This window comes from Hemitrygon akajei, unplaced genomic scaffold, assembly GCF_048418815.1.
Source record: "Hemitrygon akajei unplaced genomic scaffold, sHemAka1.3 Scf000065, whole genome shotgun sequence".
Lineage (NCBI taxonomy): Eukaryota > Metazoa > Chordata > Chondrichthyes > Myliobatiformes > Dasyatidae > Hemitrygon > Hemitrygon akajei.
In genome coordinates this window covers 4,282,219-4,309,018 of record NW_027331951.1, presented here as the reverse complement: position 1 = coordinate 4,309,018, position 26,800 = coordinate 4,282,219, and the positions used below count along the sequence as shown (strand labels likewise).

The 26,800-nt window shown below is 50.1% G+C and overlaps 1 protein-coding gene across 3 annotated transcripts; it reads left to right on the top strand.

Annotated features, from left to right (window-relative positions):
* Positions 1–4,931: 4,931 nt before the first annotated feature.
* On the top strand, positions 4,932–26,451 carry LOC140721933 (killer cell lectin-like receptor subfamily B member 1B allele A). 3 transcript variants are annotated; one of them, XM_073036754.1, is made up of 9 exons: positions 4,932–5,023; positions 10,179–10,247; positions 11,613–11,732; positions 19,316–19,435; positions 21,422–21,538; positions 22,188–22,559; positions 24,334–24,476; positions 24,919–24,980; positions 25,547–26,451. In XM_073036754.1, the coding sequence occupies exons 1-9, from the start codon at positions 4,957–4,959 to the stop codon at positions 25,755–25,757; spliced, it is 1,281 nt and encodes a 426-aa protein (XP_072892855.1). In that variant the 5' UTR covers positions 4,932–4,956; the 3' UTR covers positions 25,758–26,451. The 3 variants fall into 3 exon arrangements, with proteins under 3 accessions (XP_072892855.1, XP_072892854.1, XP_072892856.1); XM_073036753.1 differs by having other exon boundaries at positions 24,328–24,476; XM_073036755.1 differs by lacking the exon at positions 22,188–22,559.
* Positions 26,452–26,800: the final 349 nt, after the last annotated feature.

The window sequence follows — 26,800 nt, the reverse complement described above, 5'->3', positions numbered from 1 at the left end:
TCCCCATTCTCTCAATCTCTCTGGAACATTCTGTAGTCTCTCTGCTTCCTCAGCACTATCTGTCGATCGGAGATTTCACTGCCGATCTGCACTGACTGAGGTTTCCCGATGAGGAGGACAGCTGTTCGGTGTTGTATTGTCCAGGTAGTCCAGTGGACCAGTGGGGAGCGAACAGGGTCGTATCGGATGTAGACCTATTGTGCTCATCGTCAGGGGTGCAGCGTGTCCACGTCCTTGCTGGAGAAGAGGTTAACTCTGGGTATGACCCGACTCTCAAAGCGCTTAATCACAGGCAGTTGTGAGTGTCACTGGGCGAGTGTAGTTGAGGAAGCTCACCCTACTCTTCTCGGGCATGGTGTCAATGTCGGCAATTTCAAGTGGGGGGAAATTCCGTCTGCAGCAGTAAGAGATTGAAGATGTCCTCGGCAACTCCAGTCCACTCTACAGTCCTCCCCATCTCCGCCACCTTATCCCTCACCTACACCCTTCCCCGTCTCCGTCACCTTATCCCTCACCTACACCCCTCCCCATCTCCGTCACCTTATCCCTCACCTACACCCCTCCCCGTCTCCGTCAATTGAATTGAATTGACGTTATTACTTCCATGCTTCATGTACATGAGGAGTAAGCATTTTTATGTTATGTCTAAATGTAGAATGTGCAATTTATAGCAATTTGTAATAAACATTATGTACAACAGGACAGTCAATATAACTTAGAAATTCAGTTGTATCAGCGTGAATTAATCAGTCTGACGGCCTGACGGAAGATGCTCTCACGGATCATGTTGGTCCTGTGTTTTTGTTGCTGTGCTACACGATCTCGGAAGGTAGCAGCTGGAACGGTTGGTTGTTGGGATGACTCGGGTCCCCGAAAATCTTTCACGCCCCTTTTACACACCTGTCTCTGTAAATGTTTTGAATCGCGGGAAGTTCACATCTACAGATACGCTGGGCTGTCAACACCGGTCTCTGAAGAGTCCTGCGATTGAGGGAAATACGGTTCCCAGACCAGGCAGTGATGTATACACTCAGGATGCTCTCTAATGTGTCCCTGTGGAAAGGTCTAATGTTTTGGGGACTCAGACCAGGCAGTGATGTATCCACTCAGGATGCTCCCTATTGTGTCCCTGTGGAAAGTGCTAATGTTTCGGTGACCCAGACCAGGCAGTGATGTATCCACTCAGGATGCTCTCTATTGTGTCCCTGTGGAAAGTTCTAATGTTTTGGGGACCCAGACCAGGCAGTGATGTATCCACTCAGGATGCTCTCTATTGTGTCCCTGTGGAAAGTGCTAATGTTTTGGGGACCCATACCAAACTTCGTCTACTGTCTGAGGTGAAAGAGACGCTGTTGTGCATTTTTCACCGCACAGCTGGGATGTACAGTCCGCGTTAGATCCTCGGTGATGCGAATGCCGAGGAACTTAAAGCTGGTCACCCTCTCAACCGCAGATCCATTGATGTCAATAGAGCTCAGCCTGTCTCCAGTCCTCTTATAGTCCACAAACAGCCCCTTTGTTTTTGCGACATTGTGGGATCTACACCCCTCCCCTTCTCTGCCATGCCCTCCCTCCCCGATGCCCATTTTCCGTTGCCGACCTCATCTCCATCAGCCCCGACGTCTCCGTTACTACCCACTCGCATCCAAACGCCTCCCTCTCTGTGTTCACAGGGAATTGTGGGGAGAATGGGGGAGAGCTGACGTCCGGTGTTACACTTCCTCCTCACCATCTGATATCGATATCTCGGGCTGAGTCTCTCTGCGTTTCCATGTGGACAGACCTGTCGTGTGGTTCCACACGGTTTCCTGTCAGTAACTGCAACCTCACCACATCCTCACTGCCATCGCTCTCCCCCGTTTTCCTTCGGCGCTGCGTTCGGTCACACACACATACCATCTCTGAAACGGACAGAATTCAAGACTACAGGTACGCGGAACTGCTTGGGATTGGTGAGAGGAGAGAGTGGTCAGAGAGAAAGGGATTCGTAGAGTTTCTGACCCCGTTACTGCATTATGGCAGAGAGCGAAGGGAACTTCACTGAGGGTCTGGCCCACGGATTGTGTGATTGGACGGTGCGGACGAAGCGCCACCTGGTGTCTGGCCCTGAAAGTGTGTGATGGGGCGGTGTGGAGGGAGATTCACTCTGTGTCTGACCCCGGGAGTGTGTGATGAGACGGTGTAGAGGGTGATTCACTCTGTGTCTGACCCCGGGAGTGTGTGGATGGGACGGTGTGGAGGGAGCTGCACACCGGATAGGACCCTATTAATTGTGTGATATTTCAGGTACAGGGACATGAACCCTGTGCCTGACCCCGGGAGGTGTGTTTGAGCCTTCAGATTTCCGTCAGGATAAAATTCTGTTGGAATGGGAGAGAGAGGGAAGAGAGAAAGGTGTGTTGAAAGGATACGGGAGAAAGGAAGAGGAGAGATATTCAGAGACGGCCCAGTGAGGAGTGCAGTGAGATGGAAAGGCAGAGGGATAGAGAGAGTAGAGAGACGGAACAGGATAGTCAACATGTGATAACAGGAGTTTGAGAGAGAGGACATTGAGATATAGGGAGAGGTAGAGGATTGAAGAAGTTATATAGGGACGGTGAGAAAGAGAAGGGTGTGGAATGGAGGGAGAGGGAGTGGAGAGGGAGGGGTGATTGTTGAAAACCCTTCTGAGTTTCTATGAAGCTCCAGCTTCGGATGCCAAGACTCTGTTTTTTCCGTTTGCTTTGCTCCTTACGGCTGTCTGCTGGGCTGACGTCACTGCTGTTTATTTTTGTTGTTGCTGACTTGACGAAGGGCCAGTCCGGGTGGCCGCTCGCCTTCAAGGTGTCTCTCAAATACCTGCGCTCCCTGTCGTTAGCTGTAATATTGGTGGGCTTACACTCGGCGCCGTGATGTTGTGTTCTGATAACCCACAATTATGTTCTAATGGGTGATCAGAGTCAAACCGTGTATGGTGATCTGTCTGTGTTAGTTTCCTGTAAACCTCAATATCCAGATGTCCATTTCCTTTGATAAGGACTCCACAGTCTAAAAAAAGGCAGTCCATTGTTCTCGACGCGTCCGGTGTAAATTTAATGTTTTCATCCACCGAGCTGATGTGTTCTGTGAAGGCTTTTGCGTCATGGAGTTTGAGGTTAACCCTATAACAATTACAGCATGGAAACAGGCCATCTCGGTCCTTCCAGTCCGGGCCGAACACTTACTCTCACCTAGTCCCACCGACCTGTACTCAGCCCATAACCCTCCATTCCCTTCCTGTCCATATACCTACTGATTTTTTAATGACATTATCGAACCTTTATCTACCACTTCTACTGGAAGCTCGTTCCACACAGATACCACTCTCTGAGTAAAGAAATTCCCCCTCGCGTTACCCCTAAACTTTTGCCGCCTAACTCTCAACTCATGTCTTCTTGTTTGAATCTCCGCTACTCTCAATGGAAAAAGCCTAACCACGTCAACTCTATCTCCCTCATAATTTTAAATACCTCTATCAAGTCCCCCCTCAACCTTTTTCGCTCCAAAGAATAAAGACCTAATTTGTTCAACCTTTCCCTGTAACTTAGGTGCTGAAACCCAGGTAACAAATCCAAGTCAGCGTAAGAGCTTGACCCAGGTTCCATCCCCATTCCTGAACCAATGACCGGGGAATGTTCCAGTTCCCTTGGCTTGCTACTGTCTGATAAAGATAGCTGGGTCAGGGATAGTGTGGGGGGGGGGGGGGGGGGTGGGGGGAGGATGGGTGATAGAGATGTTACAGTGATATTACGGTGTGGGCAGAATGCAGAGAGTTATAGAGACAGAGAAGGGGGAGATAGAGCTGTTACGGTGAGGGGGAGAATAGACAGAGAGGGTGAGATAGAGAGAGATAAACACGGCGTAGCGGGTAGGGAGGCGGGAGACAGAGACACGGAGGGGAGAGTGAGGATAGAAAGGGAGCGGGGAGGTAAAGCGAGGGGAGCGGGAGAGGGAGATGCAGAGGAGCCGGAAGGGGAATTGGGAATTGGGGAAGGAGGAGGTGAGGACTCCACTCTGGCCCTCACTTTTCCGTGTGCCGAGATGTACTTGTACTGGTTTTGTGAGTCTTCACGGAGAGACAGAGACACACAGTCAGAGACGGCAAGAGAAGGGGGGAGGGTGGGGGTTCCTCACTCACCTCGGTGGGGTTTGGGTGTTTGTCCCGGGGCCGCGGTTTCTCATGGACAGAGGGGATGAGCCGGAGCAGTGGAAGCGTCCGACGATCAAACCAGGAACCGCCGGGGCGATGTAAATCTCAAGGACCATGGATTCTGTGTATTAGTGACACAAATCCCTCCAATTCCTCCTCCTTGCGCCTGTCCTCTCTCTCTACTCCCCTCCCTCCCCACTCCCCTCCCTCAAATTATTTCCTCTCTGTCCCGCTCATTCGAGAACTCTCTCCCTCCATCGTCCTTCTCTCTCCCTCACTCCTCCCTTCCATGAGCCCCTCTTCACCCTTCCCGCTCTCCCTCTCGTTCCCTTCTCCTCTCCGTTCCTCACATTCCATCTCTTAATCTCTCTTTCCCCCGTTTGCTCGCCCTCTCTTTACTCCCTCTGTCTCTCAGTCCCTCTCCAAGTCTCCCTATCCTCCCGTTTGCCGTCTCCATCTCTTACTTTCCCAGGTCACGCCTCACACTCCCACTTCTCTCTTTCTCTCGAACCAGACTGCCCGCTGTTAGTCTCTTCTCTCTCTCCGGCAACAACAATCTCTCTCCCTCCGCCCTATCTCCCCACTCTCACTATTCATTGCCCCGCCACCCGCGACTCACTAGATCACCCTCCCCAACATCCTCAATCTCTCTCCTCCCTCTGGTCTCTTTATCAGCTGCTCATCCGGTGTTTGTTTGTGTCGTTCTGATCCCTTTATCAACACGGGCATCCTCTGACAAAGGTTCCTTCCCCTCGCTGAGCTCAGAAACGCAGAGGATCCTCGACAGGATGGACGACAGCGAGACTTATATGAATGTGCAGCTGCTAAAACCGGACTCACCGTCCCCATCGAGAGGTGAGTGCAGCAGAGACGGAGGGAAGGAGTTTGATCAGACAGGTGGAGGGAGTTTCGCTCTCTGCCTGAGTCCTGGAGTGTTTGCTGGAACGGTGTGGACGGAGCTTTACTCTGTGTCGGAACCCGAAAGTGTGTGATGAGACGATGTGGAGGGAGATTCACTCTGTGTCTGACCCCGTGAGTAATTGCTGGAACGGTGTGGAGGGAGATTCACTCTGTGTCTGACCACGTGAGTGTGTGATGGGACGGTGTGGAGGGAGATACACTCTATGTCTGACCCCGTGAGTGTGAGATGGGACGGTCTGGAGGGAGATTCACTCTGTGTCTGACCCCGTGAGTGATTGCTGGAACGGTGTGGAGGGAGAGTCACTCTGTGTCTGACCCCGGGAGTGTGTGATGGGAAGGTGTGGAGGGAGATTCACTCTGTGTCGGACCCCGAAAGTGTGTGATGAGACGGTGTGAAGGGAGCTTTACTCTGTGTCTGAACCCGAAAGTATGTGATGGGACGGTGTGGATGGAAATTCCTTCTGTGTCTGATCCCGGGAGTGTGTGATGGGACAGTGTGGAGGGAGATTCACTCTGTGTCTGACCCCGGGAGTGTGTGATGGGACGGTGTGGAGGAAGATTCACTCTGTGTCTGACCCCGGGAGTGTTTGCTGGAACGGTGTGGAGGAAGATTCACTCTGCGTCTGACCCCGGAATTGTGTGATGGGATGTTGTGGAGGGAGATTCACGCTGTGTCTGAACCCCGGGAGTGTGTGATGGGACGGTGTGGAGGGAGATTCACGCTGTGTCTGAACCCCGGGAGTGTGTGATGGGACGGTGTGGAGGGAGATTCACGCTGTGTCTGAACCCGAAAGTATGTGATGGGACGGTGTGGATGGAAATTCCTTCTGTGTCTGATCCCGGGAGTGTGTGATGGGACAGTGTGGAGGGAGATTCACTCTGTGTCTGACCCCGGGAGTGTTTGCTGGAACGGTGTGGAGGAAGATTCACTCTGCGTCTGACCCCGGAATTGTGTGATGGGATGTTGTGGAGGGAGATTCACGCTGTGTCTGAATCCCGGGAGTGTGTGATGGGACGGTGTGGAGGGAGATTCACGCTGTGTCTGAACCCCGGGAGTGTGTGATGGGACGGTGTGGAGGGAGATTCACTCTGTGCCTGTCCCCGGGAGTGTGTGATGGGACGGTGTGGAGGGAGATTCACTCTGTGTCTGACCCCGGGAGTTTGTGATGGGACGGTGTGGAGGGAGATTCACTCTGTGTCTGACCCCCCGGAATGTGTGTATGGACAATGATGACGTTCTCCGTGTCACTCTTTCTGTCTTACTCTCTCTCTCTCTGCGCCAGTCCGGACAATCCCCACCTGCTCCCTCTCTACGCGTCCATCATTTCCAAAGATACGTTCTCTTTTCCCCGCGCATCTGACTTACAATGGAGAGTGTGACCGATCCCGATTGCGATGGTAAAAATGGTGACGAGGACGTACCTGTCCAGCGGGGGCGCCTTTCCAGGAAACGGAACAGTGGTCCGCTTTGTTATCTGATATTCGTCAGGCGCGAGTTCAGTGCGGGCGAAAGAGATTGGGAAGAGAGAAAGTATGAGAGTGAGGCTGGTGGAGAAAGGGAGAGGTGAGAGTGAAAGAGAGGGCTGAGTGAAGAGCATAGTGAGAAAGATAGGAATGGGGAGAGAGAGTGTAGCGTGCCGATGGGATCTGGACAGAAGAGCGAAATTGAAGCAGGTTTGGGATATTCATGGAAGTTAGAGAGGGGGGTTAGTGACGGGGAGGCAGAGAACGAATCGGAGAATAAGTTTAGACCGAGAGAAACGGTCTCAGATTGAAAGGGAAGACAGTAAGCTTGAGAAAGAGAGAGTGGGAGAGGGAGGAGAGGGGTGAAAGGAAGGAGGTTGGGGAGAGGAAGAGTGTGGGAGAGAGATAGGGAGTGGGGAAGGGCATATGGGCATTGTTAGAGAGTGGAGTAGCGGCGTAAAAGAGAGTCGGGAGAGTGTGAGGAATGTGGGGAGCGAGATGACGAAGGGTGGTCGTAGAGGGAGAAAGGAGACGATAGAGACAGTGTTGATGGCGAGAAGCGTAATATGGAGGGGGAAGAGAAAGTTCGAGACGGTTGTAGAGGGAGGCTGTGTGACAGATGCAGATGTAACTGCTGGGGAGAGAGAGGAAGTGAAAAGGATAGAGAATCCTTCCATTCCTTTCGTCTCTCCCCATTCCACTAATCTCTCCCTCATCGTCTACATTCCTTCTCCCTCATCCCTCCCTTTCCTGCACTCCTCTTTCTTCTCTGTACCTCCCTCTCTTCTTCCTATCCTACTCTCCGCTCATCTCATTCTATCTCTCTCTCTTTTCGTCACTTTAAATGCGCGGACATTTCTCCCTCTCTCTCCCATTCTCCTCCCTCTCTATTTCCCTACACATCTTCCTCTTCACCTCCCGTTTTCGCCATCTCCGTCACTCTTACTTTCCCTTCACACCTACCTCTCTCCCATCACCTCTCTACTCCTCTATCCACTCATTATCCCATTATCCCCACTACTCTCTCCACCCACACTCCATATTCCCCTCTCTCCCTCCTCCTCTTTCTCCTCACTCTCACTACTCTTCCCTGCTCCACTCTTATCTCGTGGGTCTCCCTCTCGCACACTCTCAATCCCTCTCCACGGCACCTCCCTCACCCCCTCCTCTCGGTTTCTCTTTATCAGCTGCTCAGCTCGTGCTTGTTGGCGTCGGTCTGACTCCCTTGACAAAACAAGCTTCCTCTGACAACGGTTACTTCTCCTTCCGGAGCTCAGAGACGCAGAGGATCCTCGACAAAATGGACGACAGCGAGACCTACATGAATAAGAAACCCACAAAAACTGACACAGGTGACAGTGTGCAGAAAGACGGGAGGGCGGGAGGTAGATTCCATCTGAGTCTGACTCCGAGAGCGTGTGTTGGACAGTGTACATGGAAGTTACCTCTGCGTTTGACCCCGAGGGTTTGGAATGGTACAGTAGGGAGGGAGCTTCACTCTGTGTCTGACGCCATGAGTGTGCGATGGGACGGTGTGGAGGGAGATTCACTCTGTGTCTGACCCCGGGAGTGTGTGATGGGTCGGTGTGGAGGGAGATTCACTCCGTGTCTGATCCCGGGAGTTTGTGATGGGTCGGTGTGGAGGGAGATTCACTCTGTGTCTGACCCCGGGAGTGTGTGTTGGGAAAGTGTGGAGGGAGATTAACTCTGTGTTTGACCCCAGAAGTGTGTGATGGGACGGTGCGGAGGGAGATTCACTCTGTGTCTGACCCCGGATATGTGTGATGGGACGGCGTGGAGCGAGGGTCACTCGGTGTTTGATTCCGGGTGTGTGTACTGGGTCGATGATGAGGGACCCTCAGCCAATTTCTGAACCTCCCTGTATTTCTCCCAGCTGAACCTGATGTATAGTACGTGGAGCCCCAGGTCCGTAGAGGTGAAAGTCAGTTTCATCTTTTTTGCATTGACTGTGGTCATGTAATGTGTTCATTCCTGTCGCGAAACCTCAGGGCAAACTTTAGCTGACCCTAAAGGTTCGCTCTTTGAGAATATGTCGGAGGGTGCACGCAGGAGAGGCGACGGGGAGGAAGCAACGTGACGGGGTGGGGGCGTGACCATTGCACACTTTGGGAAGGGAGGCGTGGAGCGAACGGCATAGGAGGGCGGTATAGACGCAGCATCGTGGAACGGTGTGTGTAGAGAGCGGTGTGGGAGGACGGAATGTCATGGGAGGGGCATTGTTGTGGGTGTGTCGTGGTCGGGGCGGTCGGTTGGAAGAGTGACTGAGGGGGGAGCGCTGACAGGGCGAAAGGAGGGAGCGCTGTGGGATGGCAGGTGAATAAGGAGCGCCGTGTGCAGGGTGGTGTTTAGAGAGGGCAGGAAGAAATGCGGTGATGAGGGAGTACTCTAAAGTTTATTTTAATACCCTCTTTCCCCTTCGCTCTCTTCTTCCTCTGCACAAGCCTTATCCCTTCCCCCTTCTCTCTCCCTTTCCCTCTCACGCTCATTCTTCTGTTTCCCCTCCCTTCTCCCCTCTATCCCTCTTTTCCCATTTCATCCACTCTCCCCTCTCTTGCCCTCACTCTGCCCGCTCTCTAACTATCTCCCAGCATCTCCCTGCGCCTTCGTCCCCATTAACTCTTCCCCTCTCATCGCTCACTTTCTTAATCCTCTTCCCTCTGTCACCGTCCCCCGGTCTCCCACTCTCTCTCCCTTCTGTACTCTTTCCCTCACTCGCTCACTCCGTTTGTCTCTTCCACCCTCTCTCTCCCACGTTTCACCACCCTTGAATTTCTACTCTCTCACCCCTCTGTCTCACCTCTCAATCCTACTCTCCGCGCTCACTATCTCACTACCTTCACCTCACTTTATCCCCTATTTCTTCCATATAACCATATAACAATTACAGCACGGAAACAGGTCATCTCGACCCTTCTAGTCAGTGCCGAACGCTTACTCTCACCTAGTCCCACTGACCCGCACGCAGCTCGTAACGCTACATTCCTTTCCTGTCCATATACCTATCCAATTTTTCTTTAAATGACAATACCGAACCTGTCTCGACCACTTCTACTGGAAGCACATTCCACACAGCTACCACTCTCTGAGTAAAGAAATTTCCCCTCCTGTTACCCTTAAACATTTGCCCCTTATCTCTCAACTCATGTCCTCTTGTTTGAATATCCCTAATCTCAATGGAATAAGCCTATCCACTCAACTCTATCTATCCCCCTCATAATTTAAAATACCTCTATGAATGCGCCCCACAACCTTCTACGCTGCAAGGAATAAAGACCTAACTTGTTCACCTGTAACTTAGGTGCTGAAACCCAGGTAACATTCTAACATTCCCTGTCTCTCCTTGTTCTGTGTCCCCCATTCTCTTCCATTTTCCCGCCCATCGCCCCCCTTCGATCACTCCTTTCTCAACCACTCCATCCATTCATTTCACCCTTTTTCTGTCTTTTTACTCCCTCTCACTTCCCTCTCTTGCCTCTCTCCCTTCATCCCTCTCGCTGTCCTCCAGCCCTCTCTCCCTCTCTATAATCTCTTCTCTTCCCTCTGCACCTCACTGACCCCGATTGTCTATCGCTCTCACTCTTCCTTGTCTGTCTCTCTCTCGCAGACAATCTGACCTCCACCTACACTGAGCTGAACATTCGGAAAGTCGAACCGTTCACCAATACACAAACAGGTCAGTGATGCAACAACGACGTCATTCTGGAGTGCTCACATGTCATACTGTCAAATAGCCAAGTGTGTAATGCATTCTTCTCCACCAATTCCCTGGCAGCTCGTTCCACAGACTGACCACTATCTGGGTAACAAACTGTTGTCAATCGGCTCACCAGTTGAATCTTTTTCTCCTCTCTCCTTATACCTGTGCGCTCTGGTCCTCGATTGTCCAGGTTATGGGGAAATAATTGCACCCAATTACTCTGCCTGTGTTCCTCGTGGCTTTATATACCCCTGAAAGGTCATCTCTGCGCTACAAGGAATAGAGTCGCAATCAACCCAACCTCTTTCCCTAACTCAGTCCCTGGAGTCCCGGCAACGTCGTTGTAAATCTCCCCGTGCACTCATTTCCAGTTTGATGGCGTCTTTTCTAGAACGGGTCCGCAAAACAAACAGCCTTATGAAGGACCCCATGCGCCTTTCATACAATCTCTTCTCCCTCCTACCGTCTGGGAAAAGGCCCCAAAGCATTTGGGATCTCACGAATAGACTAGGTAGCAGTTTCTTCACCCAATCTATCAGGCTCCTCAATACCCGAAGTCTGGACTGGCACCTTGCCCTACTGTCCTGTTTATTATTTATCGCAATGCCTTTACTGTTTTTGTGCACATTATACAGTCCTGTGTAGGTCTATAGTCTAGTGTAGCTTTCTCTGCGTTGTTTTTTTTACGTAGTGCAGTCCAGTTTTTGTACTGTGTCATGTAACACCATGGTCCTGAAAAACGTTGTTTCATTTTTACTATGTACTGTACCAGCAGTTATGTTCGAAATGACAATATAAATTATTTGACCTGACTTGACATGAGAGGACTCCGTACTCCACGTGTGACCTCACCGACGTCCTGTACAACTGCAACATGTTCACCTGACTCCTGTACTCGGTGACACTCTGATGAAGGTCTGCGTTCAGATGCATTCTTCACCGTCCTGTCTGTCTGTGACTTCACTTTCTGGGAACCGTGTTCCTGGACCGCCGGTCATTCTGTTCTCCAACACTCCTCAGTGTTCCTCCGGAACGCTGTGAAAGTCCGACCCTGGGCTGTCTGACTGAAATACGATAGTTCACACTTATCCGAATTAAATTACATTTGCTTCTGCTAGTGATGGGTCTGCTAGTGACTGCTAGGAAATGCAACATTAAACGTTTGCTCCTCGCACCGAGACAATCCCTCTCTCTACTGCTCTGTCTCCACGTTAATCTCTACTCACTTCCTAACCTCCCTCATATTTTCTCCCTGTCTCTCACTCCCCCCCCCCCCATTCTCTACCTGTCCCTTGCCCTTCTATTTGTCTCTATCTCACATACTCTTCCATTCACTACCAGATGGTCTGGACCCCACCTACTCTAAGCTGAACCTTCGCCACAATGAACTTCTCATCGCGAAGGAAGGAGATCCTCCTATTGCGTCGGGACCAGGAGAAATGCCAGTGACTGCGGAGGCAGGTCAGTGATCACGTTTTGAAGGGGTCACGTGCTATACGCACAAGTGTACAAGTGCTAATGTATCTGCATCGACCATTTCTCTGGCAGTTCCTTCCACAGACAGAGCAGCGTCTGCTTAAAATCATTGTCACTCTGGTCCGCTGTTAAATCTCGTTCTGCTGTCACCTCAGAACTGTGCGCTCTGATCCTCGATTCTCCCAGTCTATAGAAAATGACTCTGCGCATTCACCTTGTCTTGCCCCACGTGGTTTTATAAATCTCTGTAAGGTCACCCATGAATTCCAAGGTATAAAATCTTAACCTGCCTTACTTATCTACATAAATCAGTCCCTCGAGTCTCGGCAATATCCCCATCAAGCTCCCTTTGCAATTTTTGCTGCACAGTGGTATTTCACCTGCAGCAGGTGGACAAAAACTTAACACTGTACTCCACGGTCGGCATACCCTGCATCCTGTACAACTGCAAAGTGACCTCTCGACTCCTGTATTCAGTGCCTTGATTCATAAAGATGCAATCTTTACTGCCCTATCTATCCTTGACCTCAATTTCTGGGAACCATTTTCTCGTAGCCCTGAGTCCGTCTATTCTGTAACACTTCCCAGGGCTCCTCCTCTTCACAGTGACTGTCCCACCCTGACTTGTCTTCCTGAAATTTGACAACTCGCATTTATCGGAAATAAATTGTATTTGCTGCTGCTCGGCCCAGTTTCCCAGCGAATCGAGATCCCACTGTAAGAGGTAACTGTCTTCACTGTTTCCCATATCAAGAACATAGAACATAGAATAGTACAGGATAGGTATATGGACAGGAAAGGAATGGAGGGTAATGGGCTGAGTGCGGGTCAGTGGGACTAGGCGAGAGTCAGCGTTCGGCACGGGCTTGAAGGACGGAGATGGCCTGTTTCCGTGCTGTAATTGTTATATGGTTATATGTATTTCAGATATTGTACATATTTATTATATCGTCATATATGCCAAAAATATCCACATAATATTTATCTGAGGTATACACTTATAGAAAAGAGAGGAAAGAAACAACAAGCGAAAGGAGAAAACGATGTACAGTTAGGGAGTAATTTGTTCCAAATCAAATCAAATTGATCCGACTTATGACAGATGCTGTTATCTTCTCCATTTTTTAAATGCACATTGTAATTTCCATCCATGCATTTAAGATTAGGTCTCCTGTGATAAACTTTTCCTAGTAAGAGTCTTTTTACCAGCCGCCAGCAGTACATTCATAGAACATAGAACATAAAATAGCACAGCATAGTACAGGCCCTTCGGTCCACAATGTTGTGCCGACCCTCAAACTCTGCCTCTCATAAACCTCCGCCCCTTAAATTCCTCCATATATCTGTCTAGTAGTCTCTTAAACTTCACTAGTGTATCTGCCTACACCACTGACTCAGGCAGAGCATTCCAGGCAACAACCACTATCTGAGTGAAAAACCTTCCTCTAATAACCCCTTTGAACTTCCCTCCCCTTACTCTCGCACTCTATCACTCACTCTCTCTGCTCACTCTCATAACCCCGTCAACCCCGCTTGTTCTTCCCACCTCTCTCTGTCGCTGGGCTTTCCGCTCATCTACCCTCCACGCCTTCCCCTCCTCTCTTTCCACCCATCTCTTCCGCTCCTCGACGCTCTCTCGCCTCTCTATTTCCCGTCTCTCTGAAATTTTCTTGTTCTCTTCCCCATCCCTCTGCAACTTCCACCTTCCATCACACTCTCGTCAGATGCCCGACCATTCATCTGTCACACCTCGCACTCCTCTCTCCCCTCCCCCTTCTCCCACTCTCTCCCCTTTCTTTCTTAGTTTTATATCCCTGGAACCCGCTGGGCCGCCTCAGGCTCGCTCAGTTCGTTCTCGTCTAGGGGGAGCAGCCTTCGGCCCCGCCAGAATAGGTAATCAGCTGGTGTGGATGCTGTGTGATGTCCCCGCCTCGCCCAAAAACAGACAGTACACCATATGCGATTAAATGAGTACAATTTATAAAGATTACCATAACTAAGTGATTAATAACGATACAGTGTATATTAAGGAAATGAAAATACAGAAAAGGTGCCAAACTTATCAAAGTCCAAACAACTTCGTGCACAACCGTTGGAGCTCCATTACTGAAGTCTACTGCCCACCATTCGATCCCCTCCGAACTCCTCGACTCGCAGCTCAGGACCACCCGAAGTGGTCAACCAAGCACATCTAGCTTCATCTCCTCTCCTCGGGGTACCTCCTGGCCTCGGATCCCCCGCTTGGGGTCTGTTCGTCGCCCAGTTTACAGCATCGCGTCCTATCTCTCACCTCCTCGCGCCGATCATCCCAAAATGCCCGCCAACAATAGCTTACAGACTCACAAGAAAGAACAACATTAATCCCAATTGGTTTACAAAGGAATACAATTCAACTTATCAGTAAATTTTAACCCAAACAAGCTTCCAGCACTCTCTCGCAACAAACAAACATACCTACTTTTAACAAAAAAAAGAAGCCATTTTGATTAACATACGCAGTAACAAAGAAAATGAAGAAACCCACTTTACACCTTAAAGTCATGTCCTCTTGTACTGAGCAGTGGTGCCCTGGGGAAGTGACGATGGGTATCCACTCTGTCTATTCCTCTGGATATCTTGTACACCTCTATCATGTCTCCTCTCATCTTCCTTCTCTCCAAAGTGCAAAGCCCTAGCTCCCTTAATCTCTGATCATAATCCACAGTATCTACACCAGGCAGCACCCTGGTAAGTCCCCTCTGTACCCATTCCAATGCTTCCACATCTTTCCTATAGTGAGGCAACCAGAACTGGACACAGTGCTCCAAGTGTGGCCTAACCAGAGTTTTATAGATCTGCACCATTACCCCGTGACTCTTAAACTCTATCCCTCGACTTATGAAAGCTAACACGCAATAAGCTTTCTTAACTACCCTATCTACCTGTGAGGCAACATTCAGGGATCAGTTGACATTCAACACCAGATCCCTCTGCTCCTCCACGCTACCAAGTATCCTGCCAATGAATTTGTACTCTGACTTGGAGTTTGTCCTTCCAAAGTGTACCACCTCATAATTCTCCGGGGTTGAAATCCATCTTCCACTTCTCAGCCCACTTCTGTATCCTATCAATGTCTCTTTGTAATCTTCGACAATCCTGTTCACTATCTACCACACCACCAAGCTTTGTGCCGTCTGCAAACTTGCCAAACCACTCTTCTACCACCACATACAGGTCGTTAATAAAAATCACGAAAAGTACAGCTACCAGAACAGATCCTTCTGGTGCACCACTAGTCCCTCCTCCACGACCCTCTGCCTTCTACAGGCAAGCGGATTCTGAATCTACATGGCCAATATTCCTGGATCCCATGCCTTCTGACTTTTTGAATAAGTCTACCGTGCGGAACCTTGTAAAATGCCTTACTAAAATCCATGTAGATCACATCCACTGCAACAACCCTCTTCTATATGCCTGGTCACCTCCTCAAAGAACTCTAACAGGCTTGTTAGAGACGATCTGCCCTTCACAAAGCCATGCCGACTGTCCCTGATCAGACCATGATTCTCTAAGTGCCCATAGATTCTATCTCTAAGAATCTTTTCCAACAGCCTTCCCACCACAGACGTAAGACTCACTGGTCTATAATTACCCGGGCTATCCCTACTATCTTTTTTGAACAAGGGGACAACATTCGCCTCCATCCAACATGTCCAGTACCAATCCCGTGGACAAAGAGGACACAATTAACCTAGCCAGAGTCTCAGCAATCTCTTCCCTCGCCTCGTGGAGCAGCCTGGGGAATATTCCATCAGGCCCCGGGGACTTATCCGTACTAATGTATTTTAATAACTCCAACAACTTTTCTCCCTTAATGGCAACATGCTACAGAACATCAACCTCACTCATATTGCCCTCACAGTCATCAGGTTCCCTCTCATTGCTGAATACCGAATGGAAGTATTCATTGAGGACCTCGTTCACTTCCACAGCCTCCAGCCACATCTTCCCACTTTTATCTCTAATGGGTCCTACCTTCACTCCTGCCATCCACTTGTTCTTCACATATTGAAAAATGTCTGGAGTTTTCCTTTACCCTACTCGCCAGGGCCTTCTCATGCCCTCTTCTTGCTCTTCTCAGCTCCTTCTTAAACTGCTATCTTGCTACCATATATTCATCAATAGACCCATCTGAACCTTGCGTCCTAAGCCTCATGTATGCTGTCTTCCACCTGACTAGAATTTCTACCTCACTTGTCACCCATGGTTCCTTCACCCTACCATTCTTTATCTTCCTCACCTGGACACATTTATCCCTAACATCCTGCAAGAGATCCTTTAGCATCGACCACATGTCCATAGTACATTTTCCTGCGAAAACCTCATCGCAGTTCACATCCGCAAGTTCTAGCCTTATAGCCTCATTATTTGCCCTTCCCCAATTAAACATTTTCCTGTTCTCTTTGATTATTTTCTTTTCAACGATAATGTTAAAGGTCAGGGAGAGGTGATCACTGTCCCCCAGATGCTCACCCACTGACAGATCTATGACGACCCGGTTTGTTACTTAATACTAGATCTGGTATGGCGTTCCCCCTAGTCGGCCTGTCAACAGACTGTGAGAGGAATCCATCCTGGACGCACTTAACAAACTCTGCGCCATTTAAACCCTTGGAACTAATCAAGTGCCAATCAATATTAGGGAAGTTAAAGTCAACCATTATAACAACCTGTTATTTTTGCACCTTTCCAAGATCTGCCTCTCAATCTGCTCCTCGGTATCTCTGCTGCCAACAGGGGGCCTATAGAACTCCCCAGGAGAGTAACTGCTCCCTTCCTATTCCTGACGTCCACCCATACTGACTCAAAAGAGGATCCTGCTATATTACCCACCCTTTTCTGTAGCAGTAATAGTATCCCTGACCAGTAATGCCACCCCTCCTCCACATCCCCCACCCTTTTTAAGGAACTGAAATCCCGGAATATTGAGAATCCATTCCTGCCCTGGTGCCAGCCATGTCTCTGTAATGACCACTACATCATAATCCCATGCATGTATCCAAGCTGTCAGGTCATCACCTTTGTTCCTGATGCTTCTTGCATTCTTACACACACTTTAGCCCTTATACCTTACTACCTGTAGACCGTTTATTCTGCTTCTCTTTCCTCAAAGCCTCTCTATATGTTAGATCTGTCTTTACTCCATGCACTTCTTTCACTGCTCTATCGCTCCGGGTCCCATCCCCTTTGCAAATTAGTTTAAACACTCCCGAACCATTCTAGCAATCAGCAAGCTTATCAATCGCGCATTGTGTAATCTGTTCCAAATGGTTTACATAATTGACAAAGATCCTTGGTCCCACTAGCGACATTTTGGCAAACTTGTCTAGTGACCGGCTTTCAGTCTGAGAAACGAACTTCCACCCTCAAACTTTGCTCCCACCGCCGAGCCAATTTTATATCCTGTCAGCCATCTTTCATGGCTTACACCAACTTTCATCTGGGACCTTGTTAAATCTGTGTATATTACATCTACCAACCTGACTGGATCAGTCCTCAAATTAGTGAGACCGATCTCCTTTGGTTCCACATCATCCTCCAGAGCAGTCTACTATCTGAACATTTATCCATAGCCCTTTTCAACTCTACGTACGATACACCCACTACCCGTGCTTGTTCTGTCCTCCCTGTCAAATTATCCGACAACTCTCCCTAGGTCTCACGCAATCTAGTACCTCCCTTCCCCCACTATCTTCCACACTCCATATCTTCCCCTCGCCCTCCCTGTCTAACCGCTCCATTGCTTCTCCGTCCCTCCCGATGTCCCTTCCATCCATCTTCCAGTGGGATAAACAATCTGAGAACTTGACAGTCAACATACATTATCTCTGCCCATGAGCAGAAATCAGTCAGGCAGATTTCGCTATGCCCCCCACCATTTTACAGAGTAGCCCACCAGCTGGAAACGTTAAATGCGTTATAGAATTCCCTATTCATCCAGTCTACTTCCCTGTTCTCATGAACCGCCCTGGTTCCTCACTCACAATATAGAAACTGCTTCACTCGTGACCGCAAGTGACTGCTGAGCATTGTTCCTCACTCAAAATCTTGAAACCGCTTCACCCGTGACGGCAAGAACGTGCTGAGCGCTGTGGAAAGAGCTGAGCCTTTCTCGGAAACCAGCGTCCCTTCCATGAACCCCGTCCACAGTTCCTGGTGCCTCGATGAAGCAGCCAGCAGCATCACAGAACCACCTCCAGTCAGGCCGGCCATTCTGTCTTCTGCACCTTTCCATCGGAGGGAAGATGCGAAGGCATGTCTCTGTGGGCTCAAGGACAGCTTCTACCCCAGAGTTATCAGACTATTGATCCGTCCTCTACCATGCAAAGTGTACTCTTGACCTCGCAATCTGCTTCCCCTTTGCCGCTGCAGCTTATTCTCTGCCTGAACCGCACATTCTCTGTAACTGTGACCCGTCATTCTGCATTCTGTGATTGATTTACGTTGCTCCACAACATGAAGTGATCGGTATCTCTGGATGTAACCGGCACCTCTCCTGTCTGTGATGTGTGGGAATGACCCGGATGACAGTTCAGATGAGTGGTTTGGTACGTTTACAGATGATACGGTGGTGTTGTGGATCGTGTTGAGGACCTGAAGTGAATCTGTATAACCGTATAACCATATAACAATTACAGCGCGGAAACAAGCCATCTCTGCCCTTCTAGTCCGTGCCGAACGCCTACACTCACCTAGTCCCACTGGCCCGCACTCAGCCCATAACCCTCCATTCCTTTCCTGTTCATATACCTGTCCAATTTTACTTTAAATGACAATCCCGAACCTGCCTCTACCACTTCAACTGGAAGCTCGTTACACACGAGCTGGCACCTGGGAGGCAAGCGACCTTCCGCGTTTCTTTCCAGTGTCCACAGAGTCGCCTGTCTGAACCCCCTAACTATATAGTCACCTGTTACTGCTGTCTTTCTCTTCCCTTCCCTATCCTTCTGAGCCACAGGGCCAGACCCTATGCCAGAGGCGCCGCCATAGTTGCATCCCATAGGTATGCCGTCACCAACCACTCCCCCTCCCAACAGTGCTCAAACAGGGGTACTTATTGTTAAGAGGGACAGCCACTGGGGTTCTCTCTAGTGCCTGACTCCTGCTCTTCCCTCTCCTGACTGTTGCCCACTTATCTGGTTCCCAAGCCCTGGTGTGACTACTTCCCTATTGTTCCTCTCTAGCACCTCCTCACTTTCCATGACCATTAGAATGTCATCAGGCTGCATCTCCAGTTCCTTAACCAGGTCCCTAAGCAGCCAAAGCCCCACTACTCTGTCTCAGATCACTCCTTTGATAACCGCTCTTCTGATGACCGCTCCGCTAGGCAGTGTCTCCCTTTTATGCCTGAACCTTCCCTGCTGTCCAACTCACGACTGGTGCTCCGGTTATAGCCACTGACAGGCCACGTACAATGGACTAACACTCTCAGAGCTCCCTTTGGAAATAACCGTCGCCGATAGACAACGTACATTCTCTACCGGCCTCTCCTCCTTCTATTTCTCCTTCTCTCTCTCATTCTCTATCAGACGGTCTGAACTCCACCTACTCAGTGCTGAAACTACCGAAAGACGAACTTCACATCGATGATTATGAAGATCCTCCCATTGCCTCGGGACCCGCCGAAGTGTCAGTGGCTGCACAGACAGGTCAGAGTTCACAATAATGACATCACTCTGAAGGGGTTCCGTGCTTTCCGCAAAAGTTTTCAAGTTCTAATGCATCTGCTTCAAACACTTCCTCTGGCAGCTCGTCCCACAGACGGACCACTGTCTGGGTAAAAAAAAATGTTCTCACTCTTCTCCCCAGTTGCATCACCTACTGCTATCACCTTATACCTGAGCGCTTTGGTCCTCGGTTATCCAAGCCTAGAGAAAAATGACTCTGTGCGTTCACTTTGTCTATGCCCCATGTGGCTTTATACAAATCTGTAAGGTCACCTCTGCGCCCCCAGGCATATAGTCTCAAACTGCCTGACTGATTTCCATAGCGCAATCACTCGAGTCCCTGAATGTTCGTAAATCTCCTCTGCACTGTCTCCAGCTCAGTGGCATCTTATCCAGAGGACGACGACGGACCGGAACACTCTACTCCAAGTGTGTCTTCTTTACCGCCGTCAAACTATGTCTCCACTTTCAGAGACCCATGTACCTGTATCCTTGAGTCCCTCTGTTCTACAACACACCCTGGGGTCCCTGCCTACCTATGACTCCACTTTCCAGGAACTGGGGACCTGTACCCCTGGGTCCCTCGGTTCAACAATGTTCTCCACGGTCTCTGTCTACCTGTGACTTCAGTTTCAGTGAACCTTGTACTTGTAGCCCTCCGTTCTTTAACATTTCCAGTTGACCGTGTAAGTCCTACCCTGTTGTTTGTCCTGAAATGCCAGAGCTCAACATAAAATGTATATGCTCCTGCTCGGCCAACTTCTCCGGCTAATCGAGAAGGGATAAATGCCTCCACTGCTTAAAACACCGCGTACTGTTTAATCTGCAATAAATGGTCGATATAGTTGACAAAGATCAATAGTCCCACAACCGACCACCCGTGAAAACCGCTAGTGACGGGCTTTCAGTCTGAGAAACGGACTGCAACCCTAAACCTTGTTTCCTATCGCCGAGCCAATTGTATACTGGATCAGCCATCAACATAGAGAACCTACAGCACAAAACAGACCCTTCAGCCTACAATGCTGAGCCGAACATGTCTTTACTTTAGATGGGCAGAGGATCTTCGGATGCATGGTCATAGCTCGCTGAACATGGCTGCACAGTTTTGTGGGGGGATAGTTAAGAAGGCCCATGGCATTTTAGGCCACACTTGGAGTACTGTGTCCAGTTCTGGTCGCCTCACTATAGGAAGGATGTGGAAGCATCGGAAAGGGTACAGAGGAGATTTACCAGGATGCTGCCTAGTTTAGGGAGTGTGCATTACGATCAGAGATTAAGGGAGCTAGGGCTTTACTCTCCGGAGGGATGGAAGATGTGAGGATACATGATAGAGGATACAAGATATTGACAAGAATAGATAGAGTGGACAGCCAGCGCCTCTTCCCCAGGGAACCACTGCACAATATAAGAGGACATGGCTTTTAGGTAAGGGGTGGGAAGTTCCAGGGGGATATTAGAGGAAGGTTTTTTACTCAGAGAGTGGCTGGTACGTGGAACGCACTGCCTGAGTCAGAGGCAGATACACTAGTGAAATTTAAGAGACTACTAGACAGGTATATGGAGGAATTTAATGTGTCGGGTTACATGGGAGGCAGTGTTTAAAGGTTGGCGCAGCATTGTGGGCCGAAGGGCCTGTACTGCGCTGTATTGTTCTACATTCTGTCTTCTTGCGTTTGTTCGTCGGGGCATTGAGTACAAATGTCAGGGAGTTACGTTGCAACTTTATAAAAAATCACTAGTTAGGCTGAATCAGGCGTATTGTATATAGTTCTGGTCACCCCATTATCGGAAGGGCGTTGGGGAGGCTCCGGAGAGGTTTAACAGGACTCTGTCGGGATTCAATGGCATGTGTTACAACGAGAGGTCGGACACCTGGGTCGTCTCGCTTTAGCGGAGTGTGGGAGGGAGGGATTTCCAGTGGGGTCACGGCTGAATTCACACACACGCTGAATGGGCTCTCTACAGGTGCGCAGAAACAGGAGCCGAAACAGAACATCGGAAATAGAACCTGCCGTAAGATCTGCCTACTCTGCCTAGTTACGATCGGCCTCGTCGCGACAGTGGTCGGGCTCTCGATCTATGGTGAGTGGAATGGGATCCGGGTGGAGTCCGGCCGTAAACTAACAGTGTGGAATGAAACGTTAGCGCAAAAATCTCACCCTGACACCAACATGCCCCTCACCCTGACGTCGAAACGCCCCTCACAGTGACAGCGACAAGTTCCCCACCGTGACACAGACGCTACCCTCAACGTAGCATAGAGAAGACCGTTACCATTATTATGACAGTACCTCACACCGTGCATGACAGTACACTCACCGTGACACTGACACGGCCTTCACCGTGGGAGCTACACACCCTTCTCCGTGACATCGACAGTGCCCTCTCCGTGATACTAACACACCCATCACTGCGACATGGACACTCCCAACACCGTGACGCTGACACTCTCCACATCGTGACACCGATACTCCCCTCACTGCGTCACCGACGTATACAAACAGGAACATCGCTGTGAAAACCACACACTCCTCACTGTGAAACAAGCACACCCCTCACTATTACACAGACACGCACCTCAGTGCGACACCGACACTCCACACACCGTGACATCGACACTCCTCAGACCTCGTCACAGACAGACTTCTCACTGTGACACAGACACTCCTCTCATCTGACACCGACACACCTCACACCGTGTCACTGACATACCACTTGCTATCACTCTCAGTATCACAGACTCGTCAGTCTCTGATCACTTCCGACCGAAACTACCGGAGACTTTGGGAACAACATCAGGAGATAAACAGGACCAAGTGCCAATATCAACAGCAAGTCTACAAGTTGAACTCAACCCTTAAATCCAGGACATCCGAGAACACAAGCCTGGATCTCTCACAGAGAAACTGTCTGAAGAATCTTTCCGCCCTCAACAACAACCTCACTATCCTCGAAAACAACATTACTACCCTCTACTCGGATCTCTCGGAGCTGAATCGAACGTACAACGATCTCCGTCATCAGTTCAATCAGCTCGAAATGAAGTACAGAAACATCAATGAAACCAAAGATCAGATTTGCCAATACCTGACCAGGATAAGAGGTGAGGCGACAGCCCCCGATTCAACTGCTCCATATAATATGGGGTGAGAGACGGAGAGGGAGGAGGTGGAGAGTTTCACTCCATCACTTACCCCGATAGTCTGTGATGGGACTGTGCGGAAGGAGATTAACTCTGTGCCTGACCCCGGGAGTGTGTGATCGGACGGTGTGGAGGGAGATTCACTCTGTGTCTGACCCCGGGAGTGTGTGATCGTACGGTATGGAGGGAGATTGACTCTGTGTCTGACACCGGTAGTGTGTGATGGGACGGTGAAGAAGGAGATTCACTCTGTGTCTGACCCAGGAATGTGTGATGGGACTGTGTGGAAGGAGCGACATCTAGTGTCTGACCCCGGGAGTGTGTCATCAGACGGTGTGGAAGGAGATTTCCTCAGTGTCAGACAGCGGAAAGTGTGATGGTTCGGTATGGAAGGAGCGACATCTAGTGTCTGACCCCGGGAGTGTGTTATCAGACGGTGTGGAAGGAGATTTCCTCAGTGTCTGACCGCGGAAAGTGTGATGGGTCGGTATGGAAGGAGCGACATCTAGTGTCTGACCCCGGGAGTGTGTGTTAGGACGGTGTGGAGGAAGCTTCAACACAAAATACTCTGCAGATGCTGGGGTCAAATGAACACGCACAACACTCTTGAGGAACTCAGCAGGTCGAGCAGAAAACGTTGGATTGCCTTGAACCTTCGTCAGGACTGAAGGGTGGGGGGGGGGGGACTTGTTCACGGGACCTACACAGAACGTGGGGGAGGGTGGGAAGGAGAAGGCTTGTAAGTGCCAGGTGAAAACCAGTAAGTGGAAAGATCAAGGGGCGGGGTAGGGGAAGCAGCGAGGGGATAGGCAGGAAAGGTGAAGAAGGAGTGTAAGGGGAAAACACTATGGGAAGTAGAAGCAATTGGAACCATGAGGGAAGTGATAGGCATCTGGAGGAGGAGGCAGAGTGAAACTGGGATGGTGGAAAGGAGGGGGAGAGAATTACCGGAAGTTGGATAAGTCGAGGGAGTTCCGTTCTGTGTCCGACCCTGGAAAGTGTGAAGGGAGGGTGAGGAAACAGCGACACCAACCGTCTGATCCCCGGCGTGCGTGATGCGTCCGGACGGGTACTGTATAACATCACTCTGCGTCTAACCCTGACTGTGTGAACAGATTATGCTTAAAGAGTTTCACTCGGAAGAGGTGGGCTTCGCTCTCTGACTACTAGAATGAGAGATGTGACTGTGTGGTGTGAGCTTCGTTCTGAGTCTGATACCAGAAGCCTGTGATGGTTCGGTGTGGAGAAAACTTCACATCCATCCCGGGAGTTGTGATTTGACGGTGTGGAGGGAGATTCACTCTGTGTCAGACCGCGCGTTATTGTGATGGGACGGTGTGGAGGGAGTTTCACTCTGTGTCTGTCCCTGGGATTGTGTGATGCGACGGTGTGGAGGGAGATGCACTCTGTGTCTGACCCCGGGATTGTGTGATAGGACGGTGTGGAGGGAGATGCACTCTGTGTCTGACCCCGGGATTGTGTGATGGGACAGTGTGGAGGGAGATTCTTCTGTGTCTGGCCCCGGAAGTGTGTTTTGGGACGGTGTGGAGGGAGATTCACTCTGTGTCTGACTCCGGGATTGTGTGATGCGACGGTGTGGAGGGAGATGCACTCTGTGTCTGACCCCGGGATTGTGTGATTGGACGGTATGGAGGGAGTTTAACTTTTTATGATCCCTGTTGATGCAACGGGATTTCTGGAGGGAGATTCACGGTTTCTTGTTCTTGAGTTGCAGAGACGATGTGTCCCCATGACTGGATCAAAAAAGAGGACCGGTGTTATTTCATATCCGAGATCTCAAAATCTTATGATGGAGCGATGGGACATTGTTCAGAACACGACTCGAGGCTCCTCGAAATAGATTCAGACGAGGAAAAGGTATGTCCTACCGTGAGACGAGATATTAATAATCAAGAACTTCCGGGGTGAGACACACAGTGAAACTCCCTCCACACTTTCCCACCACGCACTCTTGATTTGAGACACAGTTTGAAGCAATTTCCACAACGTCCCATCACATACTCCCGAGGTGAGACACCGAGTGAAGCTCCCTCCACCTGTACCATTGCACACTCCCAGGGTTTGGCACCGTGAAAATCCCTCAACACCGTCCCATCACACACTCCCGGGTTCAGACACAGAGTGAATCTCCCTCCACATCGTCCCATCACACACTCACGTGGTCAGACACAGAGTGAAGCTCACTCCACACTCCCTAGCTCAGACACTGTGTGATTCCCTCTCTGTACCGTCCCTTCACATGGATATGCACTTAGAGAGTCTGGTTCTAAACATTAACTGAACGGATTTAATTTCACAGAAGTTTGTTTCCAGTGCTGTCTATCGATACGTAACATACTGGATTGGAAAATGCGCGGACAGGTGAGTTTTGGACTGTTGCAGCTCTATGGTGTGGGAGTGGGTCAGTGGGATTAGTTTGAAGACTGACACAGATCTGTGGGGAGAGTGTGAGTCAGTGAGATCATTTTGGAGAAAGACAGGGTTGTGGGGAGAGTGGGACAGTGGGATTAGTTTGGAGACTGAAACGAGGTCGTGGGGAGAAAATCCGGCAGTGGGATTAGTTTGAGTTCTGACACAGATCTGTGGGGAGACAGTGAGTCTGTCCGATCAGTTTGGAGAAAGACAGGGTTGTGGGGAGAGTGAGACAGTGGGATTAGTTTGTTGACTGACTCAGGTTTGTCGGGAGAGGGTGGTGCTGCGGGATTAATTTGGGAGCTGATTCGGGATTGTAGGGGAGAGCGGTGTAATGGGATTCGTACGGCGATGGACCCGGGGCTGTGGGGTTAGCGCGGTGTCATAGGATAAGTTTAGAGGCTGACAAGGTGATGCTTGGAGAGCGCGGATTAGTGGGATTAGTTTGGCGACGGTCTCCGGTTGTCTGCAGGATCTGTTTGACTCTGTTGAAATTGTCTAAACCTCTTTGAAAGGAATGTGGCCTCTGATCTTTTGTACGAGTTGAACTATGGATCGCCCACCTGCCGTAAGTGCGAATCGCAAGGATGGAGTTACATTTCCAGTTACAGTTGCAAACGTAATTTCAGATTCATCTGCGAGAAGTCGGCACCTTTTTACCCTGATGTTCCTGAAGAGATCCGAGGTCTGTGTCATCACACCGTGGGGCCGACTTCAATCAAATGACTTCACCCCACTTCTCCGCATTCAATCTACCTCACCCTCATCCCCCATGTTTTCATCCCCAACCACCCTCTCTTCCCCTCCTTCCTACCCCAGTCTCCTCCTCTACTCGCATCCTGATTCTCCCCCTACTTTCCCTCTTTCCACCTAGACCACCCTTCTCCCCTCCCTGCCCCGAACTACCCCACTCCCTCCATTTACTCCTCCTTCCTACTCACTCCTCTTCTCTCTCTGCCCTTCTTCTCACCAACTTATTCCGCTTCTCCACATCTCTCTCACTCTCCCTCTCTCTCTCTCTTAACCCATTCCCTGCCTCTCCTCACCGTTTTCTCCACCCACTCTCACCTCAATTCTGTGCATACCAGCTTTCGATACCCCAACTCAGGAGAAAATGAATGTGCACATTCACCCTATCTGTGCCTCCCCTGGCTTTACACCTACGCTCCAAGGAGCAAAGTCCCATCAAGACTCATCCTTCTTGTCTTCTCTCCATACCTCAGACCCCCGAGACCCGGCAACATCTTCGTAAATCTCCCTCCGCACTCTTTCCATCTCAGTGGTGTCTTTCCTACAGGAGGGCGAGCAGAACTGAAAACCGTACTCCAAGCGCGGCCTCACCGACCTTTCCTGCAACTACAACGTGACTTCAGTGCAGTGCGAAGATGTAAAATTAACGTAAATAGGGGAAGTTAATAAATATTGCAAAAAAAAAGGATAATACCGAGGGAGTGTTTAAGTGTTTAGGGAGCGTTCTCAAACTGACGGCGGAGGGGAAGCAACTGTTTATAAATTGTTGAGTTTTCAGGGGCCTGTACCTCCTCCCCGATGGTAACGATAAGCACAGGGCATTTCCCGGCGGGAGGGGGACCTCGCTGATGGATGTGGTCTTCCCGAGCCATTCCTTCTTGAACATGTCCCCGATGGAGGGTAGGGTTGTGCCCGTGATGGGCTTGGCTGAGTCTAGAACCCTCTGCAGCCTCTGGCGACCCTCTGCGTTGCAGCCTCCACACCAGGCGGCGATGCGACAAGTCAGAACGCTCTCCACA

Excerpts from the sequence above, each read along its gene's own strand:
- LOC140721933 (XM_073036753.1), top strand. The coding sequence starts at position 4,957 with ATGGACGACAGCGAGACTTATATGAATGTGCAGCTGCTAAAACCGGAC. Across the intron at positions 5,024-10,178 it reads CTCACCGTCCCCATCGAGAG|ACAATCTGACCTCCACCTAC; the intron begins GTGAGTGCAGCA and ends TCTCTCTCGCAG. Across the intron at positions 24,477-24,918 it reads TAGATTCAGACGAGGAAAAG|AAGTTTGTTTCCAGTGCTGT; the intron begins GTATGTCCTACC and ends TTAATTTCACAG.